The following is a 27,869-nucleotide window of genomic DNA, read 5'->3' on the forward strand; positions in this document are numbered from 1 at the left end:
ATACCTATCCACTCCTCTCCTGAGTCCTGTTTGATTCCAGTGGCAAGGGGAGGTTCAGGACGACTGGAAACAATACCAAAATAAGCCAAGAGCACATGCAGCTGGTATTCCCAAAGAAGTAGTGCTAGACGACTGGAAGCAAGGCCGAGATAAGCGGAGAGTACATAGAGTACCTGGAATTCCCAAATGGTCACCCATTTTAGTACTGACCAGGCTAAACAATGCTTAACTTTGGTGATCTAATGAAACCCGTATATATGATTAAAAATAGAAACCAAAATAATGCTTGATAAAATAAAATAAAATAAAATACGCATCAAGTGCGCTTGAAAGCCAAATCACAACGCAATATTATGAAACTAAACAAATATTTTACTTGCTTGAAATTTATAATTTAATTTTCTTTCTCCAACTTAACAACATGGTAGTATTTTATTTTATTCAAATTAAATCAATACTTCTATAATGGAACTCACACCCTTGACATTAATCTCGCATAGCCAACGCCATGTTCTAACATTTCAAAATATAACCACTGAGAGACAACGCATGGATCTTTACAAACAGACTTATTTTCTACAACTTTACAACATGGTAAGAAAGAAGAAGAAAAAAAAAAAGAAAACAACATACTGAGGATGGAGTTTGGCTCTGAAATATATTTACGTTATAAATTTCAAACAAGTAAAATATTTGTTTATTTTCCTAATATTACGTTGTGATTTGACTTTCAAGCGCACTTGATGCATATTTCATTTTATTCAAATTAAATCAATGTTTCTATAATGGAATTATACCCTTGACGCTTGTGTAAGTTGTTGATATTTTAAAACAACGCATTTCAGATGAAAACATTATTACATACTTACATGTTATCCTAAATTAGTATAAATTCAAAAAATTATGAAAAATGACCCAGTAGAAAAATAATTACAAGTAAAAATAGAATTTATTGAATTATCGAGTTTTATTCTAAGTTTTAATGTGGAAGAGTTGTGCGACTAATTCAGTATGACAAACTAAGTTATCACCCTTGACTTAAATTGACTTAAGAGTCTGCCATTTTTAAATAAAAAATCTCTGACCGTAATTGTGGATGATTTGTTAGTAAAAATACATCTAACACATTTTCTACGGGATCATTTTTTGGAGTTTTCCGAATTTAGATTAATTCCGACATGACACATAAGCATGTAATAATGTTTTCACCTGAAATGCGTCGGTTTAAAAGATCACCAATCTACACTAACACCTTATCTACTTATATTTTTCCCCTCTGTTTTCTTTTTCTGCAGGATGTTTTCTTCAGTGTTGTGAAAATGACGCCGCTAAACTTTGTTCAAGTTTGTAACCAGCTACTTGGCCATAAAGCCTGCGCTGTGGATTCGGAACCAGTCACTCCATGGAACATTGAGCTGCCAAAGAAAACGAAGCCTCCTTCAGAACCACTGACTCCCAAGGTAAGTGCTGGGCGATTGGGTTACAAGTTTTGCTAGATCTTGTTGAGTTGTCTCCCTTGTCTTGAGATAAAAGGGGTGCTGTTCTTTGTATTAAGCTTTTAGAGTGATCTCCCTTGCTTGTTGTTGCAGATTCATAGACTAGAAAGCAAAGGAGGTGTAGTTAACGATCGGGTACCTGTGAAAGGAATAAATCAACAGATCTGACTTTACTTTTTCATTGAGTTTATAGTCAGGTTGCTAATGTGATTTTGTGGGTTGGAGATTTGCAAACCTATACAATTTTGGAAAGGTTTTTGTCTCAGGAATCAGAAAATTAATGTTTGCATTTGCCCAGATGCGTATATGGCGGCCATATTGAATTTACAAAATGGCCGCCATAAGATGTACGTTTTGTAATATCTCGGCTTTTAAATAAGCTGGAATAGTGATTTTAACTGCTAAATCTACATTTTCAGGGCCAAGGAAACCAAGGGTGGTGGTTATAAAATTTTCTCAGATGTGTATATGGCGGCCATATTGGAATTTACAAAATGGCTGCTCTAAAATGTACGTTTTGTAATATCTTGGCCTCTAAATAAGCTGGAACACTGATTTTAACTACTAAACCTACATTTTCGGGGTCAGAGAAGGCAATGGTGGTAGTTATAAAGCAACAACATTTTCAAAATTAACTTTTAGATGCATAACTGGGCTCAAACTGATGTGGTGTTGTTTTATTGCAATATCTTTGTAATAAAAAATATGCATCATTTATAAATTCATACTTCAGCTGTTCCTAAAAAAATCTTGCTTTTACATCACTAATTCAAATTGTTAATTTACCTTTGATACTTTGAGAACTTGTAGTTTTTGTATTGCTATTTTAACATTACTGTAATTCTCTCTGTGTTTGTAGGTTAAGCACGAGTGATGAGTCGCAAAGTAGAGAGGAGGTATGTCAAACCAAGGAGTCCATTAACTGGATTGCATTCTCTGCCAGTCTGATGATAAAAAGAAAGGAGTCTTGGTGCAACATCCTCGATTAGAATCCTATGGGCTCATACTGCAGGTAATTCTAGAGAGGGCTAGTTTGAATGATGAGAACTATGTCCAAGTCCAAAGGCCACTGCAGAACTGCACACGAGAAACAATGTGTGCAGAGAGGGCGGTCTGGCATCACTTATGTCATTCGAGTGCAACTAACAAAGTTGAAATACAACGTGCAAGAGATCGCAATGCACACGTTTTAGCTACAGGACACTACACTGCCAAAAAGCCTGGCCAGAAAAGAAGAAGCACAGAAGAGGCTGTTCCAGGCCCCTCTACATCTGGTTCTGCATTGCCATTCACACGATCACATACAAGTCCACTGGATAAGAAAGAGTGCTTCTTCTGCCAACAGGACAATAGCCAACAACTGTACCAGATCAGGACTGAGAATGCAGGTAAAAATCTCAAAGATACTGTGGAAAGGTTTCATAATCCTGCACTGAAGACTAGGCTGAACACCTGCATATCACCAAGTGATGCACATGCAATTGATGTCCTATACCACAAAGCTTGCTGGACCAAAAATGTGTTCCATGCTTTTCGAGATACTAGCAAAACTGCTGAAGAACCCTTTCTACAAAAGGCAAGTCTGCTTAAGCTGATAAATCTTATTGATGTAGAAAAAAAAAAAACAAAGCATATCTTTGGATGGCTGATACTGAAACGACTTATGTTAATATGCTTGGCTGAAAGTCATGTACCTGTATTCAGTAGAAAATGGCTGAAAGAAAGGATCCTTACTTATTTGCCGCACTTGAAGTCTGTTCAACCAAGCATAAGGAATCCAACTATCCTCTATTCAAGAGATACATGTGAAGAGGACATAGTTAATACCTCAATGGCAAATGGTAAGGAGGAGGAGAACAGCATGAAGACAATCTACAAAGTGGCTCAGGTGATAAGGAAAAGCATTGCAATCTTCAAAGAGCCCAAGGAAAGAAATGTCATGCAGGTATCTAGTGACAATGATGATATTCCAGCTGAATTATACACCTTAATTCATTGGATAATGGTTGGGCCTGCTGAAAAGCTGGAAACTAAAGAGAACCAAAGATGTTGCCCCTGCAACACTAACGGTGAGCCAGAATATCATGTATGTGTTCAAATCCAGTAAACAGGTAAGGTACAAGCCAAGCAATGAATCAGCATTCAAGTCACCCTGTGCATGAGGGAACCCTCAGGTTCTGGGACTGGCCGTCCACCATGACACATGGAACAAGAAGCTGATCTACCTCAAAGCAGATGCAGATGTTGTCAATGCTCTGCACATGCTTATGGATGAAGCAAAAAGTTACAGAGGGAATGCTGTCAACACTGGAGTCCTTTGTATGTGCAGCTTACTTGCCAAAAAGGATCAACATAAAAACAATCCCTGAACTGTGATGGCATCTGTTCTGCAAGCATAGGACAAAAAGTGACAGGCTCCCTCCAACACCTGGAGCTCTAGAGCAGCATATTTTAAGAGTCCATGCCCAAGCAAGGGTATGGGCACAAGCAGCCATTGCTCTGCAGATTTCACATCTGGATCCCTTGGAAAATGGGTACTTCAAACAATTGGATGGCATCCTGAAACCAATGACTAAAGAGGTTCTCCCAACCCTTAAGTTCATCCTTGAGATTTTATATGCATAAAACCAATGACCTCCCAGACCCTAAGACCATCCTTGAGATGGTCACATGCAAATGTATATTTGACTATTCTTCTGGCAGATGTTCCTACAAGTCTAAAGACTTAACCTGTACTGACATGTGTAAGTGCAGCAGCCAGTGCAAAAACGATGAAGATTCCCAAGCTGTGATGTATGAAAGTTGATGATGATGATGATGATGATGATGATTATGCATAGACTATGATCAAACATCTCATTATGTTTAAGATGGTTGCACAAACATTCAAAGTTTACAGTTAAAAGGCATTTCAATAAAAATAACTCTGATTTAGTAACTGACTGACTGCCAGGGTTGTTAAGTTTTTTACCCATATGGTGGATAATGTGTTTCTATGGGAGGCGGGGGGTTACAAAAGATGAAATGATAACTTGGACCATAAACTTCCTTGACATTGAAAATGTAAGTTTAGCAGTTAAAATCAGTGTATTTAGAGGCCGAAATATTACAAAGCATAAATCTTACGGCAGCCATTTTGTAAATTCCAATTTGGCTGCCATATACACATCTGGGAAAATTTTATAACTTCCACCATTGGCTTCCTGGACCCTGAAAATGTAGGTTTAGCAGTTAAAATCAGTGTTCCAGCTTATTTAGAAGCCGAGATATTACAAAACGTACATCTTACGGCGGCCATTTTGTAAATTCAATATGGCCGACATATACGTATCTGGGCAAATGCAAACATTGGTTTTCTGATTTCTGAGACAAAAACCTTTCCAAAATTGTATAGGTTTGCAAATCTCCAAAAAGTTCCCACAGAAGTTAAAATGGTGCCATGAGGAACCTGACTATTACAAGCGCTGCACTTTATTTTCAATCTTATAATAATCAGAATTTTTAAATATACTAAAGATGTGGCAAAATGTGAGTCAAAGGCTTAAAAATCTTTCTAACTTTTATTATGCACGTTACTGTGCTAAAGCCATGATTCCAAAACTGCCACTCTTGTTGTGATAAAGATGTGGTGTAGTGTATGTGACACTTTCGACATTCCTCCCCCTCCAAAAAAAAGTTTTAGGAATTAAAAGAAAGATAAAAAAAAAAACTATAAAAATAGAGGAAAAAATGGAGAAGCAGTACAAAGGTATAGGAAGTAAGGTTAATAAAAAAAAAAAACAATGAGAAGGAAGTTGTTCACCAAGGTACACAAAGGCTGTCTGAAATAGGATTGTTAATCAAGGTGTTACGGACAAAATATCAGACAGAGAAGTTGATATAAGAGTTAGTTTAGATGTTTTAGGAGTGGGAGTGAGTTTTGCGACAGGTTACAACAGTTGGGGATAGTTTACGGACAGTTTTGAGTTTGTGACAGATGAGAACAGTTTTTGATTGAGTCGGTTGAAGGCAGGTTGTGGCTTGAACCAGATCGAAATGGCTTCAGGAAATCAAGAAACCGAGATGAGCTGACATTAACTGATGACAAAGAGGCCTTGACGAATGACTAAGATGAGAACAATAGCGCTTAGAGGGTCATTTCCCACAATGGTATCATGCATGCACCCAGAGCCCAACTGATAGTTTTTGTTTTTATGGAAATCGCTCCAGACAAGGTATGAAGCCATTTGATGCAAGGAGCTAAAAAATACTATTTAAAGGTCAAAAAACTTGCCAATAATAAGTGTTAGATGGAACGGATTTTGACCTAGAAATCAGCAATTCTTCTTTCTTTATAAGAAACATCGCTTATGGAATGTACAAACTATAGGATAAAATAAGAGAGTTATGCGGCTGCCAAAAGTAAACCCAATATTTCCGTTCAATCTTCTTAGATGGAATGTGTTGGGGTTTGTTTTCTGTTTTTCTCATCGCATTGCTTATTTTTTGTACTTGTGAAACATTGAATGCGCCCTTGGCAGCTGGCAATATGAGAGACAATGACAAGGCCAGAAGAAAAGATGAAGGAGGAGAAGACCACAGAAACAGTGTACGAGTCAGCAATTGTTGCAGAGAGGGTTGGTTGGTTGGTTGTTTTTGTTTTACAGCATATCAACCCTTTTCGGGTTATTTAATGCCGAATCCAAAGATTTTGAAGAAAATTTTTTTTAATAGAATATATTTGTTGTTTTCACGTCTGTTTCTATTTAACCCATAGTTGGGACCCTAACAGGTACTACCACTCCGGGTCAGAGTGGATCTGGGAGCAATGGTAATTAAAGGGTGGCTTCACACTCCCCAAAGCCCACAAGCTGGGGCCTCACCACTGGATATAGTTTAAGGTCATATCCAGGACCCCCATTGAGGGACTTTTACCCTCTGCAGGGGGGCAGTCGGCGTATTCTAATGCCCCACTGACAGGGCCTGTTGCAGAGAGGGAGAATGTGGTTCCACACACACACACACACACACACACACACATGACAACTATCTATATTCCAAATTTCAAGATGTTGACCATCTTGCCGTTTATTTCCTTAAGTATGTGCACAATTCTGTACAACACCTGTTTCTTAGCACAAAATCATTCATGTAATTATTATGTCAATTATTGAATTTATTTCGCCCTCAACTCATCAGAAGAAAAAGCCCTTATCAATTTTAAAAGAAAATAAAGGCATTTGGGCATGATTATGAAATCCAAAAATTGGGAAAGAAGTTGCAAGTTTTTTTTATTTTGTTACGCCATCTTAAAATTCTAAGTCTAAGTCAATGTACTGAAGGAAATAAACAGTAAGATGGTCAACATTTTGAAATTTGGAATATAGACTTTTGCTCTGTAGTTACATCAAGCTTCATAAATTAAAGGATTGGTATGAGTAAAAGGTGATATATAACTGAATAAACATATTTCCCCATATATATATATATATATATATATATATATATGAAATATATATGAAAACAATAATAACAAAATAAATAATAAAAAATGAACATGGCAAAATAAAACTAACACAAAGGACAAAAATGTAACTAACAGAAATAATAATAATAATAATAATAATAATAAACCAAACCCAAACAACAACAACAACCCTAATAGAAATAAAAGTAAAAATACTAATAATGAACAAGATAAATGCAACTGTAGATTCCACACACTCTGCCCACTTCGAAATAAATGTCTAACCAAAAGCATAACTTTACCAGGCCACAATATTTGCCAAAGAAAACCCGAATAACAAGAAATATTACATAAGTATGGCCTCTTTAGATTTCAAAACCAGATATTATGACCATAAAAGTACATTCAAAAACAAAATCACTGAATGAAAACAGCACTAGCAAACTTATACTGGGAACTCAAAGAAAGTAGACATTCGCCGATAGTTGAATGGAAAATAGTATGACAAGCTAGTTCATGTAGGGACCTAGACGATCCATGTAGATTATGTCTGAATGAAAAATTCGCTATCTTATTCTTTACAGACCCCTAACATTTATAAAACTGTAGGAGAGAAATAGCGAACAACTATGTGCACAGGATAAACTTTACTCTAGGATAGCGATACAAAATAATTTTAAAATTGACAATAACAATAGAAAATAAATAAATTAAAAATATAATAAAAAATAAAATAAAATAAACATACATATTCGTAAATAATTCTGTCTCTATCTGTCTGTCTGTATGTCTATCTTTCTCTCTCTCTCTCTCTCTCTCTCTTTCTTTCTTTCGAATCTCGCTAGATTCAGCCACTTTGATGAGTCATAGACGACGAAACACGTGTCAGTAGATAATTATATTTTAAAAACAATATATATGTCGCTCCCCATACGGGGGTACCAAATTGGTCAAAGCGAAAATTATTTCCAACTTGCATTTAGGTAAAAATGCACTTTTGTAAATAATTGAATTCATTCAAAATGTATCGCAAAAACAAAAACAAATAAAATAACATCTACATAAAGCGCGATATATCCAAACAATCGTGCGAGGTGGTCCAGTGGTAAGAGGTTAGGCTTCTTACCATGAGGTTCCGATTTCAAATCTCACTAGATTTAGCCACTCTGATGAGTCGTAGACAACGAAACATGTGTCAGTGGATAATTATATTTTAAAAACAATATATATATATATATATATTGAGTTGAGCATATTGAGAAGTGATACACGAATTACCATTAGCGTATAAGCCATGCTCTTTGTGTAAATAAATCGAGCAGAGGTAGTTCGGACGATGTTGAAACATCATTAAACTCATGACTCACACAGCAGGCGCCAATATCGTAGTGGTTAGGAGCCTTGACTGTCGTACAGACGGTCGGGTTTCAATCCTGGCTTGAGGTAGTTGCCTGTCTAGCCGCACTGATGAGCTGTGGAACAGCGAAACAGTACTGTATGTGGATGACTATATATATATATATATATATATATATATATATATATTCGTAGTTATCGGTAGCCAAATGGTTGGGGTCCTTGCTAATGAAGCCAGGCATGACTTCTGTTGCCAGGGTTCAAATCTCTTGACTGGCATTAATCGTGACACTCTGCACTGATGATTCCCGAAAGGATGAAACACTAGTGTCTGTAGGTATTTAATTATTAGAGTAAATAATTATATATATATATATATATATATATATATATATATATATATATATATATATATATATTACTTATAATTTATTATTTCTGTATGCAGAAATTTTTCATAGAAAGCTGGAGTAAAAACTTTTGTTTCTTCGCTATTTATTAAAAATAGCAAAGAAACAAAATTTTTTTACTCCAGCTTTCTATGAAAAATTTCTGGAATATTTTTTATTATTCTTGAGGTTTCTTTATTCTTGCATTTTTTTTTTTCATTATTGTTGGGATTGGAATTAATTATGACAAAATTTTAATACTCTTAAAATTTTATTGTTATCATTCAATATTTATCATTTTATTGGAATTTTTCGGCATATTAAACTTATACAATTTCTTTAAAAAAAAACATACTTTCAGCTTCCAAATCCAAAATTCGGTATGCTGCACTTAACGGATTTCCATTTCGACCCCCTGTACACGGAAGGGGCCAATGTCAAGTGTTCTGAACCGATTTGTTGCCATCGTGAAAATGGAATGGCTGGTGAGTTCTGTTTCTTCTTTTCGGTGCATTGTAATTGTTTTTTTTTAATAGAAATCGCTTCAGACAAGGCATGAAGCCACTTCATGTAAAAAATAAAAGAAATATTACTTCCAGGTCAAAAACTAGCCAATGATAAATGTTAGATAGATTTGGATCCAGAAAACAGTAATTCATCCTCGTTTGTCAGAAATATCGCTCATGGAATGTGAGGACTAAAGGATAAAATAAATGAAGCAAGAGTTATGAGGCTAGAGAAAGTAAAACAAAGGTCCATTTTCTACTTTTCGATGTGGAACAAACGTAGAACTTCTTAGAGATACATCGATGGATTTAAAAAGAAAACATACTTATTCATGTTGTTTCAGGGCCGAATGTCGGTGGCAATCGACCCTACAACTAAAAGACAGCTGAGGGCTGGAGTCCAGCTAGTGTTTGAACTTGCACGGCTACGAGGTCGTCGCCAGTGGCTATAGGAAACACATGCTGACTTGAGAAGTTGGACTGCTGGGAATCAAGCGCATCGACAGCAAGTGACTGTCTGTCTCTGGTTGAAATAACTCACTGTATTTATACTCGTCCGGCGGACGTTGTAAACACTTTGGCTTGCAGCACTGGTCGTCGTTTTCGTTCTTGATTTGTGTTTGTTTTGTGTTTTTAAAGTACTGTAGGAAGTCATCTGTTTAAAGTTTATATTCATGTGTCATATCAAATTAAAGTTGGGTTGTGAATATCATTCTAGTGGGAATTGTACTATTACAGTGTTCCACAGGATAATTATTCACGTTGAAGTACTTGTTGACAGGTCGTTGGCTGTGATTTTTACGTTTTGAATTGGGATCTTTTTTTGATGAGCTGTTTTTTTTTTTGGTTAAAACCCCGACAATGTTATTACTATTTCAAATTTAAACATGACAGACTAACAGAACACAACTTTAAACGTTAGCATGACAGACCGACCAATAAACTAACAAAATGTTATTTTGGTACTAGTGCAGAAAGTGATCCGGACGTAACTCAGTGACTGCTCGGCTGTCACCGGAACACTGACGTCAACAGCTGGAGTAAGCCGAGCGTCGCTGTAACATAAAGCTGAGACACTGAAAATGAGGCGCGATGTTTTTCAACGTAGAATGTGTTGCAAATTCAAAGCAGCAGATGACAATTTAGAAGAAGAAGAAAAGAAAAAGTAAAAAACACACACCAGTTCCTACATTTACGGAAAAGACACACAAGTTACTAAATTCAGGGCAGGAAAAAAAGTGTAAAAAATAATATGAATTTCACATCTTTATGTGGCGAACTCAAAACCTCAGCCGGAGTATTGGATTTTTGCCAACAAAAAAAATTACTGGCAAGGTCGAAAACATGTTCGTCATGCGGACACAGCTGTCAGCTTATGAGAAGAGCAAAAGTCAGCGATGGCTATGCATGGAGGTGTCAGGCTAGCAATTGCCGAACATATAATTCACTAAGGACTGGCACATTTTTCGCCAAGTCCAGGCTTACAATAGCAACAATTATCAAAATCATTTACCTGTGGGCCTACCAGCAAGCCACGAAAAAAGATCTCCAACGCGAATGCGGTTTAAGATCATCACGCACCATTGCCGATTGGAAAAATTTCCTGAGAGACATCTGTGGAGAATATTTTCTCAGAAATCCCCAGCACATAGGAGACCCAGGCCATACGGTGGAAATAGACGAGGCAGTATTCAATCGCCGAAAACATAACGTAGGCCGACTAATCACACCGGTCTGGGTCTTTGGTGGATACGACCCCGCCGAAAAAGAGGTTTCTTGGTGAGTGTACCAAACCGGAATGCAGAAACCCTCCTTCCCTTAATAAAACAGTATATTCTGTCGGAGATCACAGTCGTATCAGACTGTTGGAAGGCATACAAGAAAGTGGGAGGAGAGGGGTATCGCCATTTGATGGTGAACCACAGCCTTCATTGTGTAAATCCCGAAACGAAGGCTACGACGAATCATGTGGAGCGAATGTGGAAGGAAGCGAAACAACACAACAAAGTTGAATGCGGGACCAACCGGGAGCATTTGGACACATATCTCCTAGAGTTTATGTGGCGGCAAAGATTTGGTAATGCTCCGTTTGTTTCCATATTAGCTCACATCGCTGAAAGCTACCTGGTTGATCACAAGCTGCTCCCTTGCACATCTGCTACCACCTCTGCGTCCACTTTATCGTCGTATGATGCCGTCCAACAATCTGAGGAAACAACAACATAACCCCCCCCCCAAAAAAAAAGAACAAATGTTTCACTTTTCACGTTTTTCTAAAAAAAAAAAAGATTTCTCCCCCCACCATCCAAAAGTTTGGTTTCGTTTTTTTTTTTTTGTAAAAAAAACAGAAAGATTGCTTCAACTTTACACGTTATTCTATTTAAAAAAAAACAGAACAAAAGACCCCCCCACCCCCCCAAAAAAAGACAGTTTTTTTTTCTATTTTTCTTGTAACAAAAAAAGAAGAAAAAAATCTTTGAAAGTATTGTTTTGGACCAGTGAACCTTTTATTGAACTAACAAATGTTTAAAATTATTTTTCCATAAAAAAATATTTATATAAAAAAAAAATGTTATACCATTTTCCTTTAGCGGTAATAAAACTTTAAAGTTAAGGTAAGTTTTTCTTTTCTTTTTCTTGTAATGCTATGTGACGCTCGGCTTAATTTCCTTGGCGACGCTCGGCTTACTCCGGCTGTTGACACCAGTGTTCCGGTGACAGCCGAGCAGTCGCTGAGTTATGTCCAGATCACTCTCTGCACTAGTACCGTTATTTTAAAATTAAGACAATAACAAAATGCTATTTTAAAATTAAGACAATAACAAAATGCTATTTTAAAATTTTGATGCTAACAAAGTGCTATTTTAAATTCATCATGTGCTGTTCTTCGTGCCCGAAGATGACTTCCTGTGAACCAAAGCAGTCTGGGGCCCAAATGTGAGCCATCCCGATCAACTACTCCTCACTGACAAATTCAAGCTTCTAAAACGATGGACTGAGCATTTCAAAACATTGCTAAACGAGACGCCAGATATTGATGAACGAGCAATAATCAACCTGGAGCAGTTCTCGACACAGCACTGGATGGACAGATGCCCTGACTCAGATGAAATCTGCAAAGCAGTGCTGATGTTACAGGATGGCAAATCAGCTGGGTCTGACGGCATATACCCTGAGATCATCAAGCGAGGAGGACAAAAACTACTTAGCACTCTCTGCACAATCATACAAAGTGCCTGGACCACTGCAACTGTCCCTCAAGATTGGAAAGACGCACAGCTAGTGACCATATTCAAAAAGGGAGATCGCAGGCTGTGCGATAACTACAGGGGTAGATATTTTAAATTAAGACGCTAATAAAATACTATTTTAAATTTAGACACAAACAAAATACTACTTTAAAATTAAGATGCTACGAAGATGCTATTTTAAAATTTAAACATTAACAAAATGCTATTTTAAAATTAAGATGCTAACAAGATTTTATCTTGTAAAAGCCTCATATCTATAAAAGTTGATTGTCTTATTGAAGCCAAAAGTCTCATAGAATCAGTGTTTAATTCCCAGTTTTATAGTGTTACACGCAATGAACAAACCGAACGATTACTGACATAAAACAAGTTTTAACTTTTTGTACGTATAGATCAAGTATTTGCTAAAAGCATCTAGTATTCCCAAATTCTACCCATCTAAACAGTAACCAGGATTAAGGTTGCTTAACTTTGGTCACCTAGCCAGAATCGATATGTTTATGCAATTAGCTTTGAACAGTCCAATATGAGACACATTATATGTCTAGGGTCATCCTAAAAGACCTATTTTTTTAAACTCAAAAACTAAAGCATTAAAGGGATACAAAACGGGGGTGGTGTCATTAAAACGAACGACCTTTTATGCTCCAAAATTTATTTTTCTACATAATCACCACTATTCTCAGTGCCTTTTGCCAGCCTCTTTTGATGTCTTTGTCGTAAAAGTCCAGAGCATCATATTTTTGTCACTCATATTTCTGTCACCACTCAATAAATCCATCTTCTAACTATACTAACATTAACTGCAACAGCTTCATACACGTTCAACAGGTACCCGTAAATGTTGATCGGTTCAATTTTTTCTGCATGAAGAAACTCAATGAAGCATCTCTGCTTCTGACGCACATACATGACAGGGATCGCTTTCTTAGAGTTTCAAACTGTCTGCAACAGGAAGATAGGAAGATGAAACTTTCAGGTCATGAATGCATAAATTCAGTCATCATAACAATGCAATTTGCAATCCTCTTTCATCCATTCAGGCGGATTAAAAAATAGGAGGCATTACTTTCGAAACGTCTCTCATATTATTTAGATTATTCAGACTACTATTCTTATGTTCACATGTGACGACCTAATCTGTTCTTCTATAGCAATGTCCGACATATCGTGTCCTTCTTACTCTAGTTACTGCAACCGACCATACAAACTGCAAATGGTTGGGTGTGTTTTCCAGCTTAAGTTTAATACTGCCCGTTCCATCTAACTTACTTTCAAGTTTTTTACTGAGAGCAACACCGTCTCACTACTGCTCTAAAAAGTTTTTCTTGATCTGTTCCAAGAGGCCAGATTTCCATATAACTTTCAGCCAATTATGCACTCCAAGCATTGGCTATTCTCGCGTGGACGTCTTTTTCAGTGGATGTGATGTGGTTGTCGAGATATTCAAAGTCATCTACTTGTTTGAGCGGTATTCCATTTAGTGTTTCAATTGGGCCAATTTGGTGGAAGGACATATATTCTGTTTTAGTTTTGTTTGTATGCAGTCCAATCATAACAGCTGACTCTTCCAGGATATGTAGCAACATTTGTGCCTTAGTATTGTCATCGGCTAACAAAGCAAAGTCATTCAGTGTAATCGACATCGGTAATCTTCTTTGTTGGACATCGTCTGTTTTTTGCTGTTAGACCATATTTCCTGTATTGGTCAACAGAGTGTTTCAGTACGTAATCGAGACAGACCACCAATAAGAATGGAGCCAAAGTAAGAAGACCTGTCAAGAGGTACACAAAATTATTGACAGAAGACACTTACAACTTGAAGAGCTCCCTAAAGCCATGGAAGATAGAGTCTCGTGGAGGAAAAGAATCAATTTGATCTGATACAGTGATTCTCGTGTTATTTTCACAACGTTTCGGCCACATTTGACCTTCTTCGGGTGCATCGTTTCAAACTTGAGAATCATTATATCAAACTCAGGAACTTATTTGAAATTTTGAAATGAATCCCTTATTTAATTTATAAGGGTAGATTGTTCTTATTCTATTAGCAGTGACCGAGTATAAATATTAATCTATGTTTTATTTCTCTTAGTCTGTCGTTCTGTTTGTTTGTCTGTCGGTTCTATTTTTTCTTAGAAGCTATTGGGTCAATCTGGCTGAAATTTTGTATAGATCTTTGTTATGATAAGGTGCAGCGAGCTGGGTATTATGGTATCCGTTCCCTAGAAGTGTAAAGCACTCATTCTAAGCCAACGGGCTATAACTTTTGCCTGTTTTTAATTGGCTAAAAGTCTCGTTAATTATTATCTATTCTTAGTTTTTACTGCATGTAAGTAAGTATTGAATTATAGAGTTGAAGTCATTAGAGGAAGTCTTGATCGATTATTTAAGAGACATTGAATATCCAATGTAGCAGCAAGCGCTGAACACATATACCAGTAAGAACAGTTAGAAATACATCATTCATTATTATTATTCATTCCTACAGCTACATACCTAGAAAACAAAGCTGTTAAGCCAAACATAGTGATATGGCACAAGCGGGAGAGAAATTAGCAACCCTAGTTAAAGTCAGTGTCTTTAATGATGCTGGCTTAAACAGAGCCGAGAGGGAAAAGATAATGAAATACCAAGGTTTTATGTATAGTGTGAAAGGAAACTGGAATGATAGGAAGATCTCCATCGTTCCAGTAATTATAAGAGCAACTAAATTCATTTAAAAAAAATTGCCACAACCAAATTTGTGATTTGGGGCATTTTTTTTTTTTTTTCAATGTCACCTGATGTACGGTGCTCTATGTATTTACTTACTTTATGAGATGTGACAAAATTAGTTGAGTGGGATTTATTTAATATCAGAATGGCACTCCTGATCCCATGTTAGGGTCATAACTTTGTAGTGTTGTCCCTGGCTTAAGATAGTGTATTTTAGCGATGGAAACATCCATGAAAAAATGCCAAGAACAACACTAACAATCAATATATATGTAATTAAATTGCCAAATGAAAAAGATGGGGGAAAAAATGGACTTTATAAATGGGTCACCAGTTAGCAAGTGCTAACTCAGCAACGGGAATTTTGGAATGAAAGTGGGAAAACATGAATTAACAAATCTAATATATTTTTTTCTTATGAATTTTAAGGAGATGTAAAATATATTTTGAAAGAGCAAAGTCTTTTGAGAAGTTTTAAAGTTCAAAGTTTAAGTTAAAGAAGTAGATAAAAGCGCCAGAAAGTTTGTTTTCAAAGTTCCATTGTGATGTGATGTGTGTGTGTGTGTGTGTGTGTGTGTGTGTGTGTGTGTGTGTGTAAGCTTATATACTGGGTGGCTGTGTTCACTGGTGGAGATATAGCAGCAGACTTAAAGTAATTTCATCATAGAGCATTCTAGTCTTCTAAGATGGGTGTTGTTGATGTTGAGATCCAGGCACATTACATGTGTCACCCGGAAGAACTGATTTCAGTTTACCAAGCCACTGTTTTATATGAGTTTCTGATTCCGCATCGACCTGTTATTTTGACATAGATTTGTTATCTTTTGAGTTTGAAACGATTTTCATTGATTGGAAATTATGTTGGGTTAACACGTTCCTGTGAAAACTTACTTTTGGAAATGACAAAGATAGCAAATTCCCCCCCCCAAAAAAAAACGAAGAAAGAAAGAGTGTAGCAATTAGAGTCATTTGCTTTTTAGCATTCATATGAATCATAGGGTAATGTCTAACAGTGATTAACACTGTATCCTAAATCTATTTTCCTTTGGCGGAATTATAGTTGTGCAGGGATGATTTCGTTGTGTGTCAGCCAATCAGCCTCCTTGGTGTAAGGATACTCTTTGCCAAACTACATAGACCAAAGCAAGGAAGTCGTATGCTGTCATCTAAAGAAGCATCATATCCACTCTTTCCCTATCAAGTAAGTTGATAAAACTGCTATTGTTTATCATTATGTTAAGAGTGTCACTCACAGCAAAAGACTTTGAAAATATAAATTATCACTATCGTCTTGAGAAATGATCCATAATTTCCAAAATTGAATTCAAATTTAAACTAAAAAAATTTTTTTTTTTGTAAATGGCATAACATAACCTTGCGTCATCATGTCTGTTGGCGTTTACTTTTAATATAGGTTTTATATTGATATTTAATATGAGAAATGCTGATTAGCCATCTTGGATTACCTTCTGTGTGTTTCAGTTAAAATAAAGTTTTCCAAGGTTTAGTGTTCGATATTTTAATTGCCTTTACTGCCCAATTAATGGCTATGGCAAAGAATAATGGCAAAATCAAACACCCTTGACAACCAAAGATCAAGGTATAACGTCATTAATGAGCACCAACTTTATGACCTAGACTTTGCAGACAACATTGCTGTACTAGCAGTAAATACCACTGACAAAGCATTGTCAACAAGGTCGTAGCTGAAGCAGAGAGCATTGGCCTCTATATCAACACTAATAAAACTCAAAACATGCTCTCTGGGACACAACAGCCACCTACAAACGTCTTTATCGACCAAAAAGAAATAGCTACAGTTGACAACTTCATCTAATTAGGAAATTTCATATACAAGAAAATCAGAATAGATTATGAGTTGCAGTGCAGGATAGGTAAGGCTTCAACAGCATTTCACCAGCTCTGCAAGATCTGGAGACATGATAAATTCCCCCTCAGATCTAAATTAAAATTTTATAATAGCATTGTCTTGACCACACAGCTATATGGAAATGAAACTTGATATGTCAAAATGATATGTCAAAATGATATGTCAAAATGATATGTCAAAATGAGCCCAGAAAAAAATGAGATGTGTTTGATTCTGAATGCCTTAGAAGGATTCTAAGGATCAAATAGAGTGATCGAATTACCAATAAAAGAAATCGGATACCTCAGTAACCAATAGGTAGTATTATCAATAATCTGCAAACGACATCAAGGCTGACTCAGACATACACTACGATTGGCCTCAGAGAGAATTGCCAACAAAATGGACCGTATGGAAAAAAAAGAAAGTCCAAAATGCATTGAGACAATCGAGAGATTTTATTGTAACTGATAATGGTATTACCACATATATCTCGCAATTTTTTAATTATTATTATTAATATTATTATATATTATATTATATTATATTATATCATATACTAGCGGGGGTATCCGGCGTTACCCGGTTGTTTGGAGGTGTGTGCATAAGGGGGGGGGGGGGAAGTAAAGTAAAGAATAAGCAAAGAAATAACCCTGTTTAAATATCAAAATAAAAATAAAAACGATGTAAAATTTCTGTAAAAAATCGGCAAAACCAAAACAACAACAACAAAAAAAAAAAAAAATACAGTGAACAAACGTAAAACTTCTTTAAAAAAGAAATCGGAAAAACAGAAAGCATAAATCAGTGAAAAGGATGATAGACGTGTTATGAAAAACGAAAACCAAAAAACACAGCGCAAATCGAAAAGCGAAAAAAAAAATGGCATAAATAAACCTTCGATTCGCTTAAATTTAATGGTGTGTTTCACCCAGTAGAAAACATAGAACGAAAAGGAATGTTAAAATGCCATTCCATTTTTTTAAGCAACTACGAACCCAAACCGATGTTTCTTCGTACTGTCCCTTGTGAACGGATCCACAATGGTGTAAGTGGTCGCAGGGGTGGGAGGAAATTATTAGAGAGAAAAGATTTTACAACTTCCATTGATTCTAACCGATTTTGGTTGTGGACTCTCACCAGAAAAAATATAGGAATCCACGATTATTGAGGAAGTGTAGAGGTATATAACATACTATAACATACCTCAAATAATGTGTTGCAGTTTGTGCATATTACATTTGCATGAAATGTCTTGATTTTCAATCCTATTAAGGTCAAAATCAGAGGGGAAAAATGAGTTCATTTTATATATATAGGAATTATATATTATATGTTATATAATTAATAATATTATTATTATTTCTGAATTATTGAGTTATCTCCTTTTGTTTTTTTAGATTGTTTTCAAAATGGCGGACAAGACAGCTGATCCTTTGTTACTCATAAAATATAATTTTTCTCCATTTAAAAATAAAACTTCTTGATAAATTTATGTAAGTTTTGGAACATGATATCGTAATGTAGTCATTACATGTCAAGCATCGGGACCCACACATTGTATGCAGACAGTTGCAAGGAAATAAAGACAAGGAAAGAATTTGGCTCACTTTTTTTTTCTCATTTGAAACAACAGACATTTATTTACAGGTACTTCCAGAATAACGCCTTGTTGCTTGTTCAAAAGTCTTCTCGTACTCCAATGTGCTTAACAAGGCTCTGCCTTATGTCGAACATGCAGTACTCTGTCTTTGCCCTGTCATTTTCAGGACACCTCTTTCCCTGTCGTTCATGGGCCAAGTGTGTAACACATGTTTCCGCTCTCCCATGTCTCGAACACTTCTCAAATACTTCTTGAATACCTGCTTCTCTGGACATGTGTGTCTTTTTTATCTCTGCTGTCACACCACGCACCTGGCTTGGTTATTTGTATATAGTTGTTGCTGCTAACACAGTGGCTCTATTACAATATTTACGTTTCATCACGGGGTGCGTACATCATACATATTTTTTTATTTGTTTTTTTTTTTAATATAAGGGAATTCTGGATAAGAAACCAAATAACTTACCCAATATTCACAAGTTGTATAGTATAATGTAAGGCCATGTTTTCAAAGGGAGGTAATCGTGTAATCTTAAAAGTAATGCTGTTCTAATTGCAAAAGTTTCGTACGAGATAAAAGTATTCATTTGCATGTTGATTAGATGTAAGCAATTTTGTGTCTCCGTCTCTTCATTTGTTACGTTGCGCTTGAAGTCATTTTTATCATGCTCTTTTTTTTTCTTTCTTTTTTTTTTTTTTTTTTTGTAGCTTTACTTTCTATATTTGTGGATTCATTTATATATTTTCTTTGGCAGAAATAAAAAGTTTGGCAGCTGGAAAGTTTGGCCATCCGAAAGACTGTGATCTGCCCAAGGCCACATTGGTTAGTCTGTTCAAACATCTGTCCAGTATACAAGACCAGGTAGGTCATTAACATTGATTCAAAAATATACTATAACTCACTGAATAAAATTTAAACAACAGTTTTGCACCACTTTTATGCCTCCTTACAAAGATTAAAATCAATATATAATGTTACTAAACTTTATGTCTAGAATTCTTATTCCAATTTTGATCAAAATCAATTATATGATTGTGATGCTAAAAATGTCTGAAATATAAGGTTTATGATTAAGGAGTCTTAAGAAGAAACTGTAATTCAGGGATTCTTGCTTAATTGATGTCTAATAACTATGAATCAAATTTAATACAAATCTGAAATCTTTTAATTTTCAAATCAGTGATTATGTCCATATTCTGTACCCTAAAACTGAAAGTTGGTGAATATTTATTAATTGATGTCTAATTGATGCTTCTGTTCAGTCTTGAAAGACAAAGGACACTCCCTGTAAGGGCAGCTCTGCATGAAAGTGTGTGGGTTGCACAATTCCGAACCACACCTCTCCTGAATCGGCACTGTTTGAGTCCAGTGGCAAGGACAAGTTCAGGACGACTGGAAACAATATCGAGATAAGCGGAGAGCGCATACAACATCTGGAAGTTCCAAATTGTTACCCATTTAGTATGGACCAGGTTCAACGTTGCTTAACTTCGGTGATCCAGTGGGAACCGGTGTGTCAACATGATTATTAAGAATCGCAGAAATTTAAGGTATCCAAATTTTCACAAACGATATACACCTTCTCTTTATCCATTTTGCATAAAACTAAATTAAACTAAATACAGCCAATATTACCTACCTTTACGTCTAGCAACTGTATTCCAAAATTCATGATGATCAGTTGGGAGTGAACCCTATACATAAAACCATACTAGTAGGGTGACCCGACGTTGTTCAGGATTGAATGATGATCAACGGATGTTTCACACTCCCATACTTTTATTGTCACTGAATTCGATGAAATAGCCCATTTTTCAATCAATCGATTGATTACCTGCTCTGATTGGGGATCGATGCATCTGAAGGAAGCTTTACATGCCTCTCGCAGTGAATATGTTCACAATATATTGTAGTCTACATTGCACTGTAAAGAACCTACTGATGATTTTATAAAATTATTTTTATGTATAATGGCTTGCATTAAAGTTTAAAATGCAAAAGTCAAGTATCATGCTTCAATTGTGCTCTAAATAGAAACATTCATTTCGAACGCACCCTTGTTATATCAAAGAACCTACCGTTGATTTTATATGCCTGGCATTACTGCTTATGCAGTGATAAGTGCTTGAATTTAAGTTTAAAATGAAAAAGTCAAGTTTGTGAACTTGTGCTTTAAAAAGAAACATTCATTTCGAGCACGTCCCTGTCATATCAACGACCTACTGTTGATTTTATATTTTGGGCCTTTTGGCTTGTATGGTGATATAACTTCTCAAATGCACTTGTGATGTTAGGCTGTGTAAAATGTTAACTTTGGTCAAAATCGTCTGTTCCTTTTTTCATCAGATTATTTCGATTATCTGTTATTAGTACTTATTGAAAACATTCCAGCACAAAACCCATCTAAGAACACTGCCAGGCACATAAAGTACCTTGGCGTGAAATTTCATAAAAATTGACCCAGCCGTTTTCGAGTACATAGGGAATGTACTCACAGACACACAGATACACAGGCAATCAGAAAATGTTCCTTTTATATAATAGTAGAGATAGAGAGGAACATATACACATGCCTAATTTTATATAGACATGCTGAGTGTTGGGTAGCTTAGCTAGTTTTCAATTATGGCTGTTTGCTGTTTACTTGCATTTTTAGAATTGTTCACCGACAAAGCTATCTGGCAAGGGCAAAGGTTAAATCAGCCAAACATGAGAGTAGAGAAACCGGTTGAGGATTTACATTATCTGAGAAGAGAGTGTTAGGGCGTAGTTAGTTGTTGGTGAGATGCGAAATCGAATAGATATGGAATGAGCCTGTGGAACAGATTCCTTCCACCTCTTTCTTCACTATGTTTGATGTGTGTAAACTCTGAATAAAATACCAGCTATCTACAAGGGTTGTTCCGAAAGTAAAATCTTCTCTTTTTTTTTTTTTTTTTTTTAACTTAAAAAGTTGAAGAACTACGAAGACATGAGTAGTACCATTCAAACGAGCGACCTTTTATGCTCCAGGATTTATTTTTTCTACATAGTCGACATCATTCTCAATACACTTTTGTCAGCGATTAATGATGGCTGTGCATGGGCGTCTGGAGCATGCTTTATCATATGAGAGTCCTTCCAAAAGTAAAGCCTCCTATTTTTTTTTTTAACTCCAAAAGTTGAAGAGCTACGAAGACAGAAAGTTGTACTGTTAAAATGAGCGACCTTTTCTGCTTCAGAATTCATTTTTCTACATAGTCTCCATCATTCTTAACGCACTTTTGCCAGGAATTCAATTATGCATCTCTGCTTCTGACACACGTCCATGACAGGGGTTGCTTTTTAAGAGTCTCACACCGTCAATATTTGCCAAAGAGAGATGAAACTTTCAGGTCATCATAACAATACAATTTGCAATATCCTCTTATTCATTTGGGCAAAATAAAAATAGGAGGCATAATATTTTTGAACACCTCTCGTAACTGCTAAAAATTATAGAGTTGGTTTGATTCATTATAGTATCGTTGAATTTTATATATAGCTGAAAAGAAATTGTTTTGAATGACTTCTATTTTAGCTTCTCCAGCAGTTCAGTCACTCAGTCGTCCATCAGCACAGGACTATCAATATGAGAAGAAGACAAAATCAAATAATTAAATCTGGATTGATCACAGTAACACCCAGCATTCAGCACTACTTTCAATGGATTTAATGAATAGACTCCAAGAAAGATTTGATGAGAAACAAAGACAAGACAAGAAATTATGAGACGAAAAAATGAACAAATCTTTTAGTAAAAGAGAGTTGTCTCCCTCAAAACAATGACGAATTGTAAAACAACACCAAAATTTTAGAGTCGATTTTTCATCGAGAGCAGAGCCATCCATAAGAATCTCAAGAAGAAAAAAAAGGACACATCTATAATTGAAGGGTGATAGTTGAGTCTTAACAGGATTAAACGAAACAAGCCATTTCTTACCCCAATCCATAATAGAATCCAAATCAACTTCTAGATCAACTACATATTTCAACTGATCCAAGAAGCAATACCAGAATAAAAGATGGTCTTATCATATTCTTGCTAGTTTTATATAATAGAAAGAATATTACGCTGATTAACAAGTTTTTTTTTTTTTTTTTTTTTTTTAAATTTTTTCACCCAAACAAGTCATATTGCCACTTGGAATGTAAAGGGTTAATATTTGGGATTTTTTTCTAACCAGGGACTGTGGAGAGTTGAGCAGTGAGATGTCTGTTCATATTACATTTAAACTTTGTCAGGTTAGTACAGTCAGGGAAGAAGGAAACAGGGAGAGAATTCCAAAGTCTAGTAAACAAGAAGGCGTTCCAGCATCTAGGGACCTCAATAGTGAAGCGGGGGTGGGGGTGAGGGTGGGGGTTTATCGGGTTAGTAAAACTGAAATAAAATGGCTCAATTTATTCTTGATTTGAAGTTCACTCAGTTGCTTATTGGCCAATCAGAGTGAGCAATTGATTTTGTACTAGTGCTATGACAATTTTATGGCAATTAATATATAAGCGTGATTAAAGAAAAAAAAAGATGCTTGTTTGGAATAATATTGAAAATCGAAAAGTAGAATTTCAGCTAGAAATAATGCTATCTACGTAATTGTCATGCCGAAATTAGTAATATATCCAAATATTATAAAAAATGATAAAGGCGAAAATTAATTATTAGTGAAAATTGCAAGTTGTAGTTAAATAATCAAGATTCCAAACTATGAGTTACTTCCGTTGTTTGAGTGACATTTCAAAATAACCATCACCTGGATCGTGAAAATAAATGTTTTATATAATGTGGTAATATGCTACTAATTTCGAAATGACAATTAAATAGATATCATCAATTTTAGTTAAAATTCAATTTTATGATTTTTGATTCTCATTATTCTGAATAAGCACAAAAAAAATAATAAAAAAATAAAATTGAAGATATGTAGAGACTGAGATCGATTTGTAATATTTTCTGTGTTTTTGTCTTCTTCCTTCCTGCCGACCAGTTTGATATCGTTGTGTGCACAGGCGATCTTCCCCCACATGATATCTGGAAACAGAACAACGCGAGTCATCTTCACATTCTTCAAGAAATCACACAAATGTTCAGCCAGTATCTTCCCACGAAGAAAGTATATTTTGCGATTGGCAATCACGAAAGCATTCCAGTCAATAAGTAAGTGACCCCCCTCCCCCTTCTCTTTCTTTTTGAATTTAAGTTCAGTTTTATTAGAATGGCTATTAGTGATGGGACGATTGAATATTTTTTTCCCGATTCCGATACAATTACCGATTTTGATTCTTTTCAAATTCATAGAAGTCTAGTTATGGTCATCAAATCTTTCTTGGAGTTCATATATTAAATCTGTTGCTTTTTCTGCTTCTCATAAAATCGGTTCTCTCTATCGCTGTAAACACTTTCTCACACCTACGCAGAAACGTACCTATGATTTGAATTGCCACCAGCCTATCTTCTTCACTGCAACCTCCCTCTGTTGCTAGTTTCATTCTTTTTTATGAATACCATTATGTCATGTGTTCCTCAAAATTGTCTGATCTATTATCTGCTTCCTTTGTTCCAGTTCGTTTGACTTGTTGGTCTAGTGGTTGATCTATAAAGGGATTTGGATTCTATTACGGATTTGGGTAAGAAATGGCTTGTTTTGTTTAATCTTGTTAAAACTCAACTATTGTCCTTCAATCGTAGGCGTGTCCTTTTTCTTCCTGAGATTCTTATGGATGACTCTGCTCTCCATGAGAAATCTACTCTAAAATTTCTTAGTCTTTCTTTCTCATCAAATCTTTCTTGGAGTTCATATATTAAATCCGTTGCTTTTTCTGCTTCTCATAAAATCGGATCCCTCTATCGCTCTAAACATGAAAATCCACCTGAGGCTATTCTCTATCTCGACAAATCAACTATCAGACCATGTATGGAGCAATGTTGTCATGTTTCGGATGGTGAATCTGTGTCCCCTCCGAAGGTTCTTGATATTTGCAGAAACGTACCTGTAATTTAATTGGCTCCACACTTTCTTTTTTACTACAACCTCTTTCTTACAGACGTGATGTTGCTAGTCTCAGTCTCTTCTACAAATACTACTATGGTATTTGTTCCTCTATCCCCTGCTTCCTTTGTTCCCGCTCGTTTGATTCGTTGGTCTAAAAATCTCCATCAATCAGCTGTTTTTAACACGTCATTGTAATACAACTTCCTATTCCGGTAGCTTCTCTCCAAGAACTGCAAGGTTGTAGAACTCTCTTCCTTCTGTTTAATTCTACCTACAGTTTTGGTCTTTTTAGGACTAAGGTCAATAGGCATCGCTTGTCTTTGCAATAACCACCTTTCGTTCTTGTTAGCTCCTTACATTAAGTGGCTTCATGCCTTGTCTTGAGCGATTTCCATTAAAAAAAAAACATAACTAAACTTCGATCTATGCCTGACTTGTCCACCAACGTTTCAGTCACAAATGTCAGTGTGTTTTTCACCCCCCCCCCCCCGAGTTTTGGACTATTATAGTATCCTAAATATATGAAAATAGCTCCTCCTCATCATCATCATCATCATCGTCGTCGTCGTCGTCGTCATCATGAGGAGAAGGAGGAGGAGGATTAATTGCAGAAATATAAAAGTAAATAAAATTAGAATTAATATTAGGTTACAGAATAGAAATTTAAAGAATTTTTTTTTATACAAAGAAAAAAACATTTTGTTTCTGGATTTTTTTTTAAAATGAAGAATGGATAATTCATATTATTCGGGACTACTGTTCTAATTTTGAATGTTATTTTCATAATTTTTCGAAATTCTGTGGTGATTCTCAAGTTCAACAAGATGCACCTGATGAAGGTTTTTTTTTTTTTTTTTTTTTTTTTACATAGGCATCACCACATTATCAAGGCCCAGAGGCCACTCAAGGATAAGGGTTAAAGAGTGTACAGTAGAAATTGGACAATATAGTAATCATTAGTAATGAAAATTTGGTAAATTTGATAACTTATATGGAACGGCTCATCAAGAACTTATTTATTTTAGACTTGAACACAACCATATTGTAGTCAGCCGGAAAGCAGGAAAACGGAAGACAATTCCATAGGCGTGCAGTTCTAAGAAAGAAGCGTTGTTCATGGAATCTACGTTTAGGTTTAGGCACTGATAAAGAGTGGGGGGAATTATTGATAGTGTTTACAGCTAGACGAGTGTTTCTTGTGAAAGTTTGGCGAGGGGGGGGACCATAGATTGAACCTCAGTCGAACACTTTCCATGAAAATAACGATACATCAGAGACAAACTCGCAACATCTCTTCTGTGAGATAGAGGTTGCAAGGAGGAGAAAAGGACATCTCCTACGAGGCTACGAAGTCTATTTTGAACTCTATCAAGGCAGGACAAGTCCTTTCTAGCAGCTCCTGCCCAGATGTGGCAACAGTATTCCATCCTTGGACGTACCTGGCTCTTATATAGATAGAGAATAGCATCAGCAGTGAGATATTTACCGGATCGATAGAAAGATCCCACCATTTTTCCAGCGGCCTTGGCAACAGATTTGATGTACGTGTTCCATTTAAGATCAGGAGTAATGGTCAAGCCCAGAAGCTTGTCAAAACTTGAGGCCTCCTGAAGACGAGAGCCATTCATTTCAATTGATGCCAAATGTGGATTAGAATGTTGATGATGTAAAGAGAGAAGCTTGGTTTTAGATGCATTAAAAGTAACCAGCCACTCCTTTCCCCATTGTACTACGTGCTCAAGATCAGAGGAGAGAGAATTGGAGAGGACTTGGTCGTTTACTGTCTTAGATGTGCTACCATAAACATTGGAATGATGTGCTCATTTAAAGTTGGCTTAAACATTATCCTGTTATGCTTAAGTTAAAAATAGCATTTTTTCTTTGAAATAACAGCATTTCCTTCGTTAAATGTGTAAATTAAATGGCCCCATTCTTGTTTTTTTGTTTTAATTCCAATTTAAGAACTTGTTACTATCAGCTCATATTTCAGCATGATACAAAAATTAATTCATCCAGAACATATACAAAAATATTTGGAATATACTGATACTAATATGCATCTATTCACATATTTAATATAACACTATCTTCATAAATTCACTGGTTGATTGAAAGAAATAAGAATGAGTGCAAGAAAATAAAAATAATTGAATTAGTGGTCGAAAATATAAAAGTTGTTTTTATTTTAGTGTATAAAGACAAAAATTTAATAAAACTTAATTCTTTAAAATATTTTTTTACATAATTCTTTTCTGACACTATAAACTTAAAATTGTTTTATCAAAAGAATGTTATTTACTAAAGTTTTTAATCATATAAAATTTTGCTTTTGAATTTTAAATTAAATGAATTTATTTGTTAAAGACTTTAAAATTTTAATTCTTATGATTTCTGGCAAAGATGAAGAAAAATATTTTTATTCACATTTTCAATTCAACTTAGATAACCAGCACATGTTCAACGTCAAAAACAAATGACCTATAGAGCAAACCATCAACACCAATAATTATAAGCATTACCTTTCCATAGATTTTGACATTGTGTGCACACTTCTTGCAAATGGAGTTTGTACTGCTCTTACCGAAACGCTGTGATAAATAACACTCCAGATGAGAACAGTAGCCCGAATAATCCAAGAAATGTGAGTTTATACAACAGACATTCGTTTTTGAACATTTGCTATTCACACTAAACAAATGCAAGATTATAGAAAAAAAAAAAAAAGATGTCACCCATCGAATCGTTTATAAAATTCAAAATCCTTTCTGTAATCCAATCATATTTAGTACAAATAAACTTCAATCTATGCCTTAGACGCCCCTTAACTTTCTATTATGCATGTCAAACAGTTTGTGTTTTATAATTGTACAATATTACGCTTGAAATATGTCATGCAAACACTCAGTTCTTAGATTTTGTGTCGATTTGCACAAACCGGTTTGTAAACCGACACCTTTATTGCCTTACATATATAGTCATTCGTTTTCCCCTTGTGTTGGTTATTTCTTTCTATAAAATGACTTTCTCTTTGTTTGTTTCCAGTTTCCCCCCACCCTACATCAAAAGTAAGGGAACTCCCGATTGGTTGTACCCAACGTTGGCTAAGGCCTGGTCAAAATGGCTACCGTCTGAAACAAAAGCCACAATAGAAAAGTAAGTCATATTTGCTTTCAGAAGCCAATTTTAAATCTTAGGAATTTTGGTTTAGTTGTTGTTTTACAACAT

The 27,869-nt window shown here is 35.6% G+C and overlaps 1 protein-coding gene across 1 annotated transcript in view; it reads left to right on the forward strand.

Annotated features, from left to right (window-relative positions):
* Positions 1–27,869, forward strand: part of LOC145248127 (sphingomyelin phosphodiesterase-like) — an 86,461-nt gene that overhangs the window by 21,850 nt on the left and 36,742 nt on the right. The window contains exons 2-6 of the mRNA XM_080109938.1: positions 1,296–1,460; positions 9,049–9,172; positions 19,391–19,497; positions 23,640–23,809; positions 27,687–27,797. Of these exons, the coding sequence (XP_079966064.1) occupies positions 1,296–1,460; positions 9,049–9,172; positions 19,391–19,497; positions 23,640–23,809; positions 27,687–27,797 (677 nt within the window). The remainder of the gene's footprint in view (positions 1–1,295; positions 1,461–9,048; positions 9,173–19,390; positions 19,498–23,639; positions 23,810–27,686; positions 27,798–27,869) is intronic.

The sequence above is a fragment of the Euprymna scolopes genome, chromosome 26 (genome assembly GCF_053919585.1).
Source record: "Euprymna scolopes isolate OS-2025 chromosome 26, ASM5391958v1, whole genome shotgun sequence".
NCBI lineage: Eukaryota > Metazoa > Mollusca > Cephalopoda > Sepiida > Sepiolidae > Euprymna > Euprymna scolopes.